The sequence below is a fragment of the Myodes glareolus genome, chromosome 26 (assembly GCF_982192425.1).
Source record: "Myodes glareolus chromosome 26, mMyoGla1.1, whole genome shotgun sequence".
NCBI lineage: Eukaryota > Metazoa > Chordata > Mammalia > Rodentia > Cricetidae > Myodes > Myodes glareolus.
In genome coordinates, this window is record NC_142051.1 from 7,069,194 (window position 1) to 7,082,691 (window position 13,498).

General features: G+C 39.4%; 1 protein-coding gene across 2 annotated transcripts in view; it reads right to left on the bottom strand.

Annotated features, from left to right (window-relative positions):
• Window positions 1-1,311: 1,311 nt before the first annotated feature.
• Mon2 (MON2 regulator of endosome-to-Golgi trafficking) overlaps window positions 1,312-13,498 on the bottom strand; it is a 77,792-nt gene continuing 65,605 nt past the window's right edge. For both annotated transcript variants that reach the window (XM_048418758.3, XM_048418757.3), the window contains 3 exons: window positions 11,539-11,746; window positions 8,962-9,044; window positions 1,312-4,898 (listed from right to left, as the gene is read on the bottom strand). In XM_048418758.3, the coding sequence (XP_048274715.3) occupies window positions 4,735-4,898; window positions 8,962-9,044; window positions 11,539-11,746 (455 nt within the window). In that variant the 3' untranslated portion in view covers window positions 1,312-4,734. The remainder of the gene's footprint in view (window positions 4,899-8,961; window positions 9,045-11,538; window positions 11,747-13,498) is intronic.

The window sequence follows — 13,498 nt, forward strand, 5'->3', positions numbered from 1 at the left end:
ATAACTCCTGGAACTGGAATTACAGACAGTTGTAAGCTGCCATGTGGGGGCTGGGAATTGAACCTGGGTCCTTGGGCAGAGCAGTCAGTGCTCTTAACTGCTGATCCATCTTTCCAGTGCCCAGATTACTGCTTTGTAATAGAAAAATAGAAACAGACGAAACAGAAGTAGCATGCTGCCTGTAACACTTCCAGAAAGCAAGCAGGGCAAACACCAGTAAGTAGTACTGAGATGACATAAACCTACCAGCAAAGTGTTTACCTCCCAAAACAAAGGTTCTTTTCCCAAAAGACAAAACAACCCCCTCCCAAAAACACAACAAAAAGACCTACAAATTTTGCATGCCCTCTTTAAAAAAAGGGACACCATTCTGCTATTCACAACACCGCAAAGACATGACTGTTCCAAGTTTAGCTACTGAATCCATTTATTTATAGCAATCTCATTCTTTGTCTTGGCAGCAGAATCATAGACTCAGAAATACAGTAGGCGATAGTTGTAAACTACTTCACATTGTCCATCATTAAGATGGCAGGGAACTTCAGCAAAAAAGGCAACAGGGGTCAAAGTGGAAGGCACTTCTATAATCACACTTAATAAGAAGCTGTCACCATGTTTCTATCGCTCTGAATGTGAAGGAAGAATAGGTGAATGGGAATGGGTAGAGAATGAAAAGAGGATCACTCCTCATTCTCAATTAGCAAGTGAGGTAAACAGATAATTTAGATTGGAGGGAGTGAAACTGATGCCCAAGAAAAGGGGAAGAAAAAGAGTTGAATACTCTTTGGATATAACAGTGGATATATCCTGTGATCAAACCACCTGAATAAGTACCTAAGAATGTCCTTATGAAGTCTACACTCATATTAAACATTTTTTCTGAAGAATCAGTAACTTGTGGTCATCACTGTATTAGAGTCAGAAACAGCAGCTTTGGAAAATTGCTTAAAGAAAAATGAGGAGGTGGACCCTCAGCTAGTCACTGGAAGATCACAGAGATTATTCACAGACACGGAGGACTTACCTCAGCTCCTCTTGCCTGCTTTCTGAGCAAGGTGTCACTGTGTAGTCCTGGCTGCCCTTGAAGCCTTGTGAAGCCTCCTGCCTCTGCCTCTTGAGTGCTGGGCTTACAGGCATGAGCCACTACACCCAGCTTATCCGCCTGGCTCTTTAAAACCAACACTGATAATACAGTAAAATGACTGATTTAATCCAAGTCTTCTGAAAGAGTCTGCATGTAAATTGAGATACAATGACAACTTTCTTTCCCATTTACAAAAACAACATTAAAATAAAAGCACCACTCTACTCTCTAGATACAAAATTTTAATTCAAATGGCCATAAAGTATTAAAACTATTTATCCACTATATGTTAGATTTTAGTACAACATGCCATGTAATGTTTGCTCGTCTCACAAATGATTAAAATAAAAAACAAAACACAAAACCATAGTTCAGTTTAATAAAGATAGCCGCAGGGTAGTAGTGGTGCAAGCCTTTAATTCCAGCCCGTGAGAGGCAGAGGCAGGTCAATCTCTGAGTTTGAGCCCAACTTGGTCTACAGAGCACAGAGCGAGTTCCAGGACAGCCAAGGCTACACAAAGAAACCCTGTCTGGAAAAACAAAACAAACAAACAAACAAACAAAAAAGCAGTATTGTAGCCCTAAGCATTGCAAATTGCAATGCTTTTGACAATTCAAAGTATTTCCAAAATGGTAAATCTAGTAAGTGGGAACATTACAGACTTGTAGTAATGCTTTTGAAGAGACCATTATTGTCTACCTCTGTGGTAGTTTTCTAGAAAAATCTATAAACCACAGTAATCTGAACCCAGACATTAATCTACTTTGGGTCTTGAGGATTTGGCTATCCACATGAATTATTTTACATCTGAGGAGTGTATATGATAGTGTCTTTTACTGACACGACTGTCACAACATTTCATTGTAGAGGTGCACTTCTGATGTTTTCTCGCACTGTTCATAGTGTATGCTAATTCACTCTCAGATTCTTAGGTGACCATTGACCAAATGCTTACCTAGGACTAGTTGGTACCAAACTCACAACAGCACAACATTCTTCACACTGTAGAAGAAAGGACAAATGATTGCTTTGGCTGCTACTAAAAGTGAACGTTATCCACTAGGATAACGTAAGTAAACTAAATTGTACACTGTTTTCTTCTGATGCTATTTAGAATTTAAAGAATGAAGCAGGTGTTCACTCAAAAACCATATGGGGAATCAGGTAAAAACATAAATGTTAACATGTGCATTTCTGTTTTAGTCAGACTTAATAATTCTTTTCTTTTAGGCACATAATAGACTTTTAATAAGTGCTATGCAAAATGCATACAGTAAAACTAGAAAAGTTTAAAATTAATCATAAAGAGATAAGACACTACCAAAATTGTCCTTTTTTCCTTGGTAGTTGTTACACTGCTACATTCCAAAAGGTAGTCTATACAAGTACACAATTACATTAAACCCTGTGTTCAGCAGTCTCTAAAAGAGATGGTCACTGGTAAAAACTCAGTATGAGATTTAAAATTCATTGCACTGGGATGGGGCGCGATGATGGGGATTGAACCTAGTGCTTCATGGTTGAATCTTGTAACTCCATGAAGCCCAGATCTCACAGTGACTGAAGAATCCAGTTCATAATTAAAGAGCATGGACAATGTATTAATCTGTCTGGGACCAGCACATAGTTGAAAATATGGTGGAGAAGAATGTGTGACCCAGAGGCATTAATTACAGTACGGACTCCTTTGGAGTTGAGAGGAATTTGAGGAGAAGCCTGACAATTAGTCCACCAAGGCCCACTTGCTTGACACTGAGGCTTTCAGTAATTACTGTACATTAACACATTCATCTCTTTTTATGTTCTGAACTATACAGCATGGCACTGTTATGAAAGCTAACACTGTATCAGCTCAGGTGAGACTCCTGACTTACAGATGGCCTTCACTGGAATTGATCTGCTATGAGCAGACACTTATTTTATATAAACTCAGAGCAATGTTGTGAAAATGTTGCTACCCTATTATTCAGATACTTTATCAGTGATTTCCCTACATTTTAAATCCACAAGTGAATATATAAAAATATAAAAAATACACGGCTTGAGTCATTCTTTTTACACCTTTAAGAAAACACGAATAGCATAGTCTATGAAATGCCATGTTTACCATAACCTTACATGAAATAATAAAATAGAAATTCATTGATTCGTGTGAATAAAAATAATATTCCTTCAAAATAGGCCTTACCACACGTATACAGAATATAGTGCAAATTAAATCATTACATAATTAAAATAGCCTCAAAATTGTATCTCATTGATTACTCAACTTTAATGTCTCCTTATAGTTTTATGATTATTCTGGAGAGTCCAAAATTTATAAATCTTGTTAAAGTCAAAAGCTTTCTAGTGCATTAAAATAATATCAGCCCCATTATCATTTCTTATTAACAGCAATGTTTTCGATATTTCCGAAATGAAATTTTTACTTGGAAGAAAAAATATCACAGCATAATTAAACAAATACAGCAAGCTAGGTCAAAGTCAGTTTTGTGAGACTGGTCATGTGCTCCGTAACGGCAGGAGCGCTCACCGCACTGGGACATGCTGCTGCCTCCGCTCACTCACTTGCTGATGACTCGCATTTTATACTGTAGGTTAGCCTAGTGCCGAGTCCTCTTGAAAAGAACTCAGAAAAGGAAGCACAGAAATGAACAAAACCTCACAGGCAAAGTTTCATGAAATCTCAAGTCATCTTGCCTTGGTCATTCAAAGACAGTGACAAATGTCATAGGAAAATTAGCAGAAATATAAAATATGACAAGTCTTTAAAATTCAGACAGCAAATATAAAAACAGACACGTAAAGGCTTAGAGAGAGGCTAAAGAATGAGGTATGATTGGGTCATCGTGCTACAATGTATCTCAGTGTATTAAGTTACAACCTGTGTTTCCAAGGTGCAAAGCCAGCAGACTATTAACTTCTGCTGTTCACATGATCCTCTGGCCAGAGGTGTACAGGTCACCAATAATGCATGTAAAAAGCATGACGCTGTGTGATTACATGATAAGCTTATCTGCCCCATAAGAAGACAAATCAGAAGTAAAAATGTAAGCAAACAATTTTGTATTAATAATAAATACGCCTTCGAGCATTTTAACATCAATATTTAACATCAATTTTAAATTTTAAATAAATGCAACTATTTTATACAGAACTGTACCATTTATTATACACACAGTACATCAGTTCCCTTTGTTCACAAAGGCTGGTTGTAGATAATTATGGAATGTTATAGTACCACCTTGCATAAAACTTCAGTACAGTTCTGTACTTGAAAAAGGGTGCAAAACACCAGCCTCAGAAATCTGAATGGAAATATCTCTTCTTCCTTTTTAAAAAGCACATCAATGGCACACGCACCACACACTGTACATAAGCTCACTTTTAAATCACCAACTGAAGATATGATAGCAGGTACAAGGGAGAACTCTCTATCCCGATCCCATCAGTTCTCTCTTTAAAAGGCTGGTTCCTTCAGGAGCCTCTGTTGACATGTACAAGAATTACTGAGCCCAGAAAATTACACTTTAAAGAAGGCAAACAACAGCTGCCAAGAATTACTGCAGTAAGAAACGTCCTTCTCATAGAAGACTCAGGAGCAAACCTTCCTTAGGTTATCCGTCTTCCTTCACATGACTGTAGTGGGTCAAGATTCTCCATTTTGAACTTTGGATGCTGGTGGTTGCATGAAATCCTTAAAGGGAACTAGTGCCTCTTTAAGAGCAGAACAAACTTCTGAGGATGAACATGTGATACATTCTACCAAAGTTGGGTATAAGGCAATTACTTGTGCCCATGTATTTCCATCAACTGTAAAGAGAAAAAGTACAAAAATCTCAAAACAGAGTTGATATAAACAGCAGTCACCCAATTTACAAAAACACAATGTAAAAACTCTAACAGACTGGTTCTGAGAGCATCTTTTTAATTTTTAAATTTTGTAAGATTTCCTGATAGAATAATAAAGCATGAGAAACTGAGATAATACAGTATTGTGTACTTAGAAATTAGGTGAGAACGTAGTTAAGGGGCTGGAGAGATGGCGCAGTGGTTAAGAGCACTTGCTGCTCTTGCAAAGGACTAGGGTTTGGTTCTCAGCACCCAAATGGCTGCTAAATGTCATTTCTAACTTAACTTCAGTTCCAGGGAAATCCAAGGCCTTCTTTTGGCCTCCTCAGTTATCAGGCACAAAAGTACATATACACATATACAGACAAAACTCATATACATAAAACAAAAATAAGTAAACTCTTAAAAAAGAAAGATAAATGGTCACTGAGTACAGACTCATCAATGCCAACAACGTGAAAATAAGGCATATTTTAAATGATGCTTCCATTTGTGAAAACTTTGAACATTAATAAAGTAACAAAATAATCCAAATCACTGTTTTCTATATAGTTTGCCAGAAAATCTAGTGTGCATGTGCATATCGAGAACAATCGGAAAACATTTTTATTCAGTTGCCTACTAAACTATCTTCCCATAAGTCTCTCAGTAATGCTTTTGACACTGATTGCAATTTCAAACCAAGGAGCAGACATCATCTTCTCACAGAGCTCGCTAACCTCTAAGGTGTATCTCCAGAGTGGGGAGAGTCACGTCTGCCTTTCACCGCATCTACCAAGTGGACGCTTTTCATCAGGCGCACAAGATCCAGCAATCTGCTTATACTGAAATCGCATGTGACATTTATGTTTTCTGTCATTTGCTAAGTTTTCCCAGTACTAGGGACTTGTACATGCGAGTAAGGGTTGTACCACTAATCTTGTGTCTCACCAAATTACCCGGCTGGCCCCTCCATCTTTTTCTCTGGCAAATTCTTTGTAGAGTGTTCAGTCTCCATATAACCCTGGCTGGCAGATGTCATGTTATCACATGGGGCAAATCTCCAGTCTGGGGCAGGGTAGCATGTCATAAAGAATTCTATGAAAATGTATAAAACACTCTATGGGGAGGGGCTGATTCTTGAGACAGGTTTTCTCTGTGTCCTGATTTCCTGGAACTTGCTCTGTAGACCAGGCTGGCCTCATACTCACAGAAATCCACCTGCCTCTGCCTCCTAGGTGCTGGGATAAAAGGTGTGCACCACCACACCTGGCTCAAAGCACTTTTTATAATGATTCTGTCTTTGTTAGGCGGCAGCATTTTCTCCCCCAAAATAAAGTGATGTTTGGTATCCTGGTCAAGTCAGTATTTCAGTTCTTTATCTCAGTTCTCCTGATGTGAAACAAGGAAATGAGTTTACAGAGTCTCTCTCAACTTCCGAAACAGGGTCCTGATTAAATAAGCTTGGCAGACAACACATATAGCTCTCCTCTTAAAGACCAACTCCTATGAATTCACTAAAGGCTTAGAGTAAAGAGCATACTCATATATAATCCAGGGTTTCCCAAATGAATGCTTATGAGACTTTTAGCTGCTTGCCTTCCATGCTGACTATGATGCCCAGGGCCAATGGTGGAAGAAGGGAGTCAACCCCCTGCAGTTTTCATATGGGGTGTGCCAGTGTACACCTCTCCTCCACACACACAATAAATACAATGTAATAATAGTAAAAGAAGAATCCACACCATATTTCTTTTTGCTTTTGTTTGGAGTGGAGGTTGGCTTAAAAGAAGCCAGAAAAGAACTGAATAACAAACGAAAGCCAAGCACCTCTGCCCAGCTGTCATCCTCAACACTTCCTACCAGTGCACAGAGGACTAAACAAATGGAGACTAGCTGCACTGGCCAATCCACAGTCAAATTACGACACCAATTCTTGGCTTATTAGAGGAGATACATGATGTGGAATGTCTTTTAGTAGGCTGTGAATGTGCTGCTCTTATTGATTGACAAATTAAGCTGCTTTGGCCTATGGCAAGGCAGGATAGAGCCAGGTGGAAAATCCTAGCAGAGATACAGGAGAAGGGCGGAGTCAGGGAGACACCAGCAGCCATCCAAGGAGCAACATGTCAGAGCATCACCAGTAAGCCACAGGTCACAGAGCGATACTGAGATGAATAGAAATGGGTTAATTTAAATGTAAGAGCCAGCTAATAAGGCTGAGCCATCGGTCATATATTTATAATTAAATCTCTGAATGGTTATTCAGGAATTGGTGGGAGAAATGTTCAGTTACAGATACATCAAGATGACATCTGACTTATCACGTGGGGGAATCTACTCAGGTTCCCGTCGTAACCTGAGGGATTTTTTTTTTAATAGGATGTCAGGTGTATAACACAAATTTGTAACCCAGGACTTGGGAGGGAAAGGAGAAAAGATCAGTAATTCAAGGTTATCTTTGGCTGCATATAGTAGTTCAAGGCCAGCCTGAGTTACAGGAGATTCTGTTTCAAAAACCCCGAATTATAAAAAGAATATTAAAGAGACATATTCACCGATATGGAAGAATATACATGTTTGTTAAGTGAAAAACTAGAGAAGAAAAAAGTAGTTATAAACAGGGAATACTGTTATTTACTTGCATAGAAAAGTGGAGTTTACTGGAGAAGGTGTTTTGTATTTACATAAAAAACTTCTAGAGAAGCACAAATTAATAAAAAATAAAGTAGTAATAAAAATACACACATAAGCCAGGCAATGGAGGCATATGCCTTTAATCCCAGCACTTGGGAGGCAGTGACAGGCGAATCTCTGTGAGTTCGAGGACAGCCTGGTCTATAGAGCTAATTTCAGGACAGCCAAGGCTACACAGAGAAACCCTGTCTTGAACTGCCCCCCAAAACCCCACACATGTATTTTAAAATATTCATTGAGTTGTGTATCCCAACAGGCACCTGGGGGTCAGAGGACAGTTTGTGGCAGTCAGTTTTCTCCTATCATGTGGTTTCTGTTACTGACCTTGAGTTCTCAGGTTTTCAAAGTGCCCTTACCCAGTGAGTACCACATTACCTGCTGTTTTTATTGCTTTAATTGACGTGTATTTATATTGCCTACTCAAAAATTTACCATCAAGTAAAATAATAAAAACAAAATTCCTTCAAACAAAAATAAATCTCCAAATGCCTCATTTCTAGCAGCAAAACTACAGGAAGACGATAATAAAAAATTTAAGCAGAGACGGCGCCTACTGGCTCTAAGCTGACAGCCGGTCTCTTGCATCAGGCTTGCCTTGTACCAGGCATTCTTACTTATTTTTCTTTCTTTCTTTTTCTTTTTTTTTTCTTTCTTGTTTTTGTTTTGTTTGTTTTTCGCGACAGGATTTCTCTGTGTTAACAGTCTCGGCACTGTCCTGGAACTCTCACTTGGTAGACTAGGCTGGCCTCGAACTCACTGAGATCCGCCTTGTCTCTGCCTCCCGAGTGCTGGGATTAAAGGTGTGCACCACCCCCACCTGACCTGAAGTTTCTTACACTTTTCTAATATATCACTATAACTTAAGGTTACATCAAATGAAAACATTCACTTCTTAAGTTCAGAGGAGAATTGTGCATGTGTGTGCAGGTGTGCAGGTGCACAGGTGTGTGCGGAGCCAGACAGCAGCTCAGATGTTCTCAGGCACCTGCAGTTGTGTCTGCTATGCACGTGCAGGAACGCAGGGGTCAGAAGACGGCTCCGTGCAGTCAGCTGTCTTCTATTGTCATCTGGGCTCTGGAGCTCAGCTCAGGTTGTCAGGCGAGGCCATCTTGCTGGCTTACCACATTTTTTAAAAAATAGGTCATTTAATATAAAGATTAAACATTCCAAGTTTATCTTACTGAACTGACACTGTAAGGACTGGAGTTCTGTCAGCACAGGGACGGTAGAACAGAAAGCACAATGGGGTCACATTCTGAAGTTCAGCTGACTCAGCAACAACACAAAGCCCACTAATGGGAAAGATACGTGTGATGTCTTGTATGATAATCAAGTTTTAAGCACTTACCATTCTCAGGCTGAGTTTTCTTAAGTGAGTCAATGAGAGTGCTGACTGCTTTTAAAACAAATATGATTTCTGTTACCTGTTGCCTAAAATAGATAAGAGAGATGATTTTCATTAAGATTTTAAAGATACACTGTGTATTTTTCCCAACAAAGTTTGTACAAATAGATACACTTTGGAAAAATATTGACTACAATAAAATATGTTAAATTCATATAAAAGGAAACATTATCAAGGACATATTGGTAGCAAACACACGTACACCTGTATTTCCAGATACAAACACATATATACACCTGTATAGCAAACACACAGACACACCTGTATTCCAGACACAAATCCGATTTGTAGTTACTCTCCAAAATTGTCAATGAAAGGGGAGGAAGTCAACTCCTGAAAAATCTACATTTACAAGACACGTGCAACTATTTACAATTAAAATACTTTACAACACATGCTTTAACAACTTCTCTACAACATAATTTTTTTTGTTTTCTAATTAATATTAATGGAAATTTGCTAAAGATTACATAAAAGAGATGCATATTTTACAATGCTGCCAGAAGTACACTCAAAATTGCAATGATACTCAGGTTTTAGTTATTTATTGATATTTTATAAGACATGAAACATGCCTGAAATTAATTCTGAGATGGCCTGTGTAGCAACATCTAACAATAAAAATAAGCACATAAGGCTAGAAGGGTCCAGAAGAACACCCTGCTTTAACAGAAATAGCTTTTTTGCCCTATGGTCTCTGCTACCACTCGTCAGATCTGTAATCCCAGATGGCCAGGCCTTCCCAGTACTGTACAGGGCACTACTGCAAGACTTTTTTTTCTCTTCGTTTCTTTTCTTTTTAAATTTGAGACAGGATCTCAGATTCCCTAGGCTGATGTCAAACCTGTAACTGAGGACGACCTTGAACTTCTGATTCTCCTGCCTCAATTTCTTGAGTGTTGAGGTCAGAGGCCTCACTCACTATCAGGCCCTGTTTATGTAGTTTTGGGGACTGAACCCAGGTCAAGTATGCAACCAACTACTGAACTACATGTCTAGACATCAAACCTTCTTTGCAAGCAACTTGATGTTGAAATGTTGCATACAGAAAACACGCAATTCTGCAACACAGAATGAAACAACTTTATCAGTGACCTCAAGTTAGAGAAAGTAGACGGAGTGGGAGAGATGGCTCACTGGTTTGGAGAATATATTGCTCTTGCAGAAGAGCTGAGTTTATTCTGAGAAGCCATATCAGACAGCTCACAACTGCTTATAGATCAGACACTTCTGGGCTCCTCAGGCATGTGCACTAATGTCTGCACATGGACACATAAATGATAATAACAAAAGTAAAATTTAAAAGAAATAATAGAGGAGCTAGTTAAATATTCAACTCTGAACGAATATTATGATCTAATTAATAGACTATTCACTCCAAGAAGCTTTGTCTCTGCCCTTTCATGCACATATCAGGTATCAACTTTAATTAACAAATTTTTAATCATCTCCATAATCAAATTACTAACAAGCTTTCAACGGAAAGTTTTTGTGTATACATTTGAAGGTATAATTTATGATGTAGAAATTTAAATTTCAAGATTGCAGATGGTTAATAAGTATTGGTTATTTTTAAAAATGTGATTTTTGTGACTTTCATTCACCAAATTAGAAAACTGTAAAATAACTATTAAATGAGTAAAGAACTTTAAGATGCTCAAGACTGAGGAAAAGGTATTCATATACTCCTGGGGAAATCTAAACTGGCATAAATCTGTGGTCAGCAATTTGATAAATAACATTTGAACATTTAAAAAGAAAATGGATATCCTTTGTCAGGTCCTACTTCAGAAACAGATAAGAGACAAGAGTGTCCACGGACTTGGGACCTGCGGAGCTGGCCGGCCTCTGCACCCGCACCTAACCATAGAGCGGTCTCCTGACTCTCCTAACTTGGGTAGCTCTGTTTGTATTTCCTGTTTGCTTTGACTTAAACTTATTTTTACATTAAACATATTACGATTACATATTTGCTGAATTCTCTCTACCACTCCATTGTGACTTAGCCCTGGAGGCCCTGCCACGAACACAGGTTGGATACACAAGAAGGAATCAGCTTAGGGGCGAAGGCTTCCTTAGGCAGATTAGAAGACATCGAGATTTGAGAGGGCCAGGGGACAGATATCAAGAAGTGACACTCAACAATAACCCTGGGAAGTGATTTAATCTCTTATTTTCTCCTCAGAGAAAAATATTATATGTTCAAGCACATCCTTACACAGAAACCTCTGGTAGAAGATCTCTTTTCAGATTCAGATTTTTTTCCCAGGTTAAAATGTAATTGAATACATGTATCACAGATTTCTTAGTCTCCAAGAGAGGCCTGAAATAGCATAATAATAATAAACCCTTACATATATGCAGCAAAGCCTATGAATACTTACATGGTAAAGAGCAGATTCAATTATCAGCCACCTCAGGCTCACCCAGATCACTTAGGAAATCTCTTGGTTTTCGAGCCGTCTTTGTTACTAATTATGATATCACATCAGTGTACTCCCTTCTTAATTACGCACGTACCTTGGGAGAGGGCACTTTCCACTTAGCCTTTCGTCCTCTATGTAGCGATGTAGGACATCCTGAGACCGCTTTAACAGCACGGTGAGCGCCATTCGCGAGATGTAGCCTTCTTGGGGTGTGCTGACTTTGTTACTGAAGGAAAACTGGAGCAGTGTTTCAAAACACATCTTAGAAAACTCTTCTCTCAAGCGAATGTCAATCTCTGCTTCTGTAAAATTAACAACATTTGATTATTAATAAAATGCTAAAATCATGCATGCTAATGAGTCCAGCAAGCTAGGAACTAGGAATAAAAATAAACCCTCAGTAAGATGAAAAGCACTGACCAACAACCTAGTTAAAAAACAAAACAAAACAATTTTTCCTCTTGGAATGTGAAAAAGAAGGTTGTCCATAATGGGCATTTTCTTTCTTGATTTTACATTTGTGTGTGTGTGTGTGTGTGTGTGTGTGTGTGTGTGTGTGTTCACATGCCACACCGTGCATGTGGAAGTCAGGACACAACTCGTATGAGTCACTTCTCTATCCCTGCACCACGTGGGTTCTGATGACTGAACTTAGGTCATCAGAGGTCGCAAACACCTGTTGGGCCCAACAATTTTCTTATCTTTTCACCTTTTAAAAATTCTGTAAAATGAGTCCCAAGGACAAGGGATGTCACTTGACTGGTAGAATGCTAAAGTAGCATGCATCAGGCCTGAGTCTGACTTCCAGCTTCTATTCCCATCACCATATAAACGGTCACAGCGGCATCTGTCTCTCACTCCAGAAGGAGAAAGAGAAGTTGATGGTCATTCTAGGCTAAATAGGAAGTTTGAAGCCAGCTAGTTGAAGCTATGTATTTTTTGAGGCCAGCCTAGAGTACCTGGAACCCCACCTTAACAAAACAAAACCTCATGAACTTCTCAAGAGCTTACACTGTAAAGGGCAGCCACAACTAGCTGCCTCTTCTGTCTTTATTATCTTTTCTCCTTTCCTAGGAAAATGAGTCTGCTCGGGTCTAGACTAGCTCTTCTCTAGCCCTGCTGTCTAGCCTTAACCCGAAGGCAGTCTCTGGCCGGCCAACACCATACTCCCTTGTGCCACACTTCCTACAACGCAAGCCTTCCATTTTCCTGGTTTACTCTTGTTCTCACCAAGATTTTCTGCAGTGGCTTGCTAAGAAAGGATGAACGGAAGATAAACTTCTGCTGATCTCTTGAAGATGTCCTTATTTTACTGTGGTACTCAGGTGTGGCTCCCAGCCCCTCCAGCTGCTCTAGAGAACTCTGAGAAAAACCCTGGTAACATGAGATCCTTCTGTACTCCGGTCTACCCAGCTGTGCCTAGGCATGCAACTCCATGGCAAGAAGTCTTCATTTCTAGCCACCACAGCAAGTCTTTGGGAAGGAGAACTTTTAGGCCATTTTAAAAGATTGTGCCTTTGAATGTTTTTCATATGTTCTTTCTACTCTAAGTATGTTGATATTTTGTGATATGTCTTACTAAGGGCCTTTTACCTTTCACTGTTTTGGGTACCGAGTTATCATTTCTAATTTGAAGATACATGTCTTCAAAAATTCCCTTGTCGATATTTCTCTGTCCCTCCTGGAGACGCAGTATCACATTAGACACCTCTGCTCCATTTATTTCTTTTTGATCAAAGCACAGATTTTTCTATTGGCATCTGCTCCACTTTCTTTGTCACTTGGCAGATGTGACATCGGAACACATGGCTCTTATTAGGAAGCACTGTCTGGGGAAGTTACTGGGGTGGACCGTGAGGTTTCCCCAGTATATACTCATTCTCCCTCCCTCCTCTCTCGTGTGGTGTCGTCTCAATCTCTCCCAACCAGACCACACCTCCCCTTCCTAGCTCCTGCTCTCACTCTCAGGCTCCTGCCTGGGGTCAAGTTCTCAGTGTGCTGTTCCAGCTATCATGGCAGCTTGCTGTCACACTTCTCTGCTGTGATGGTGATAA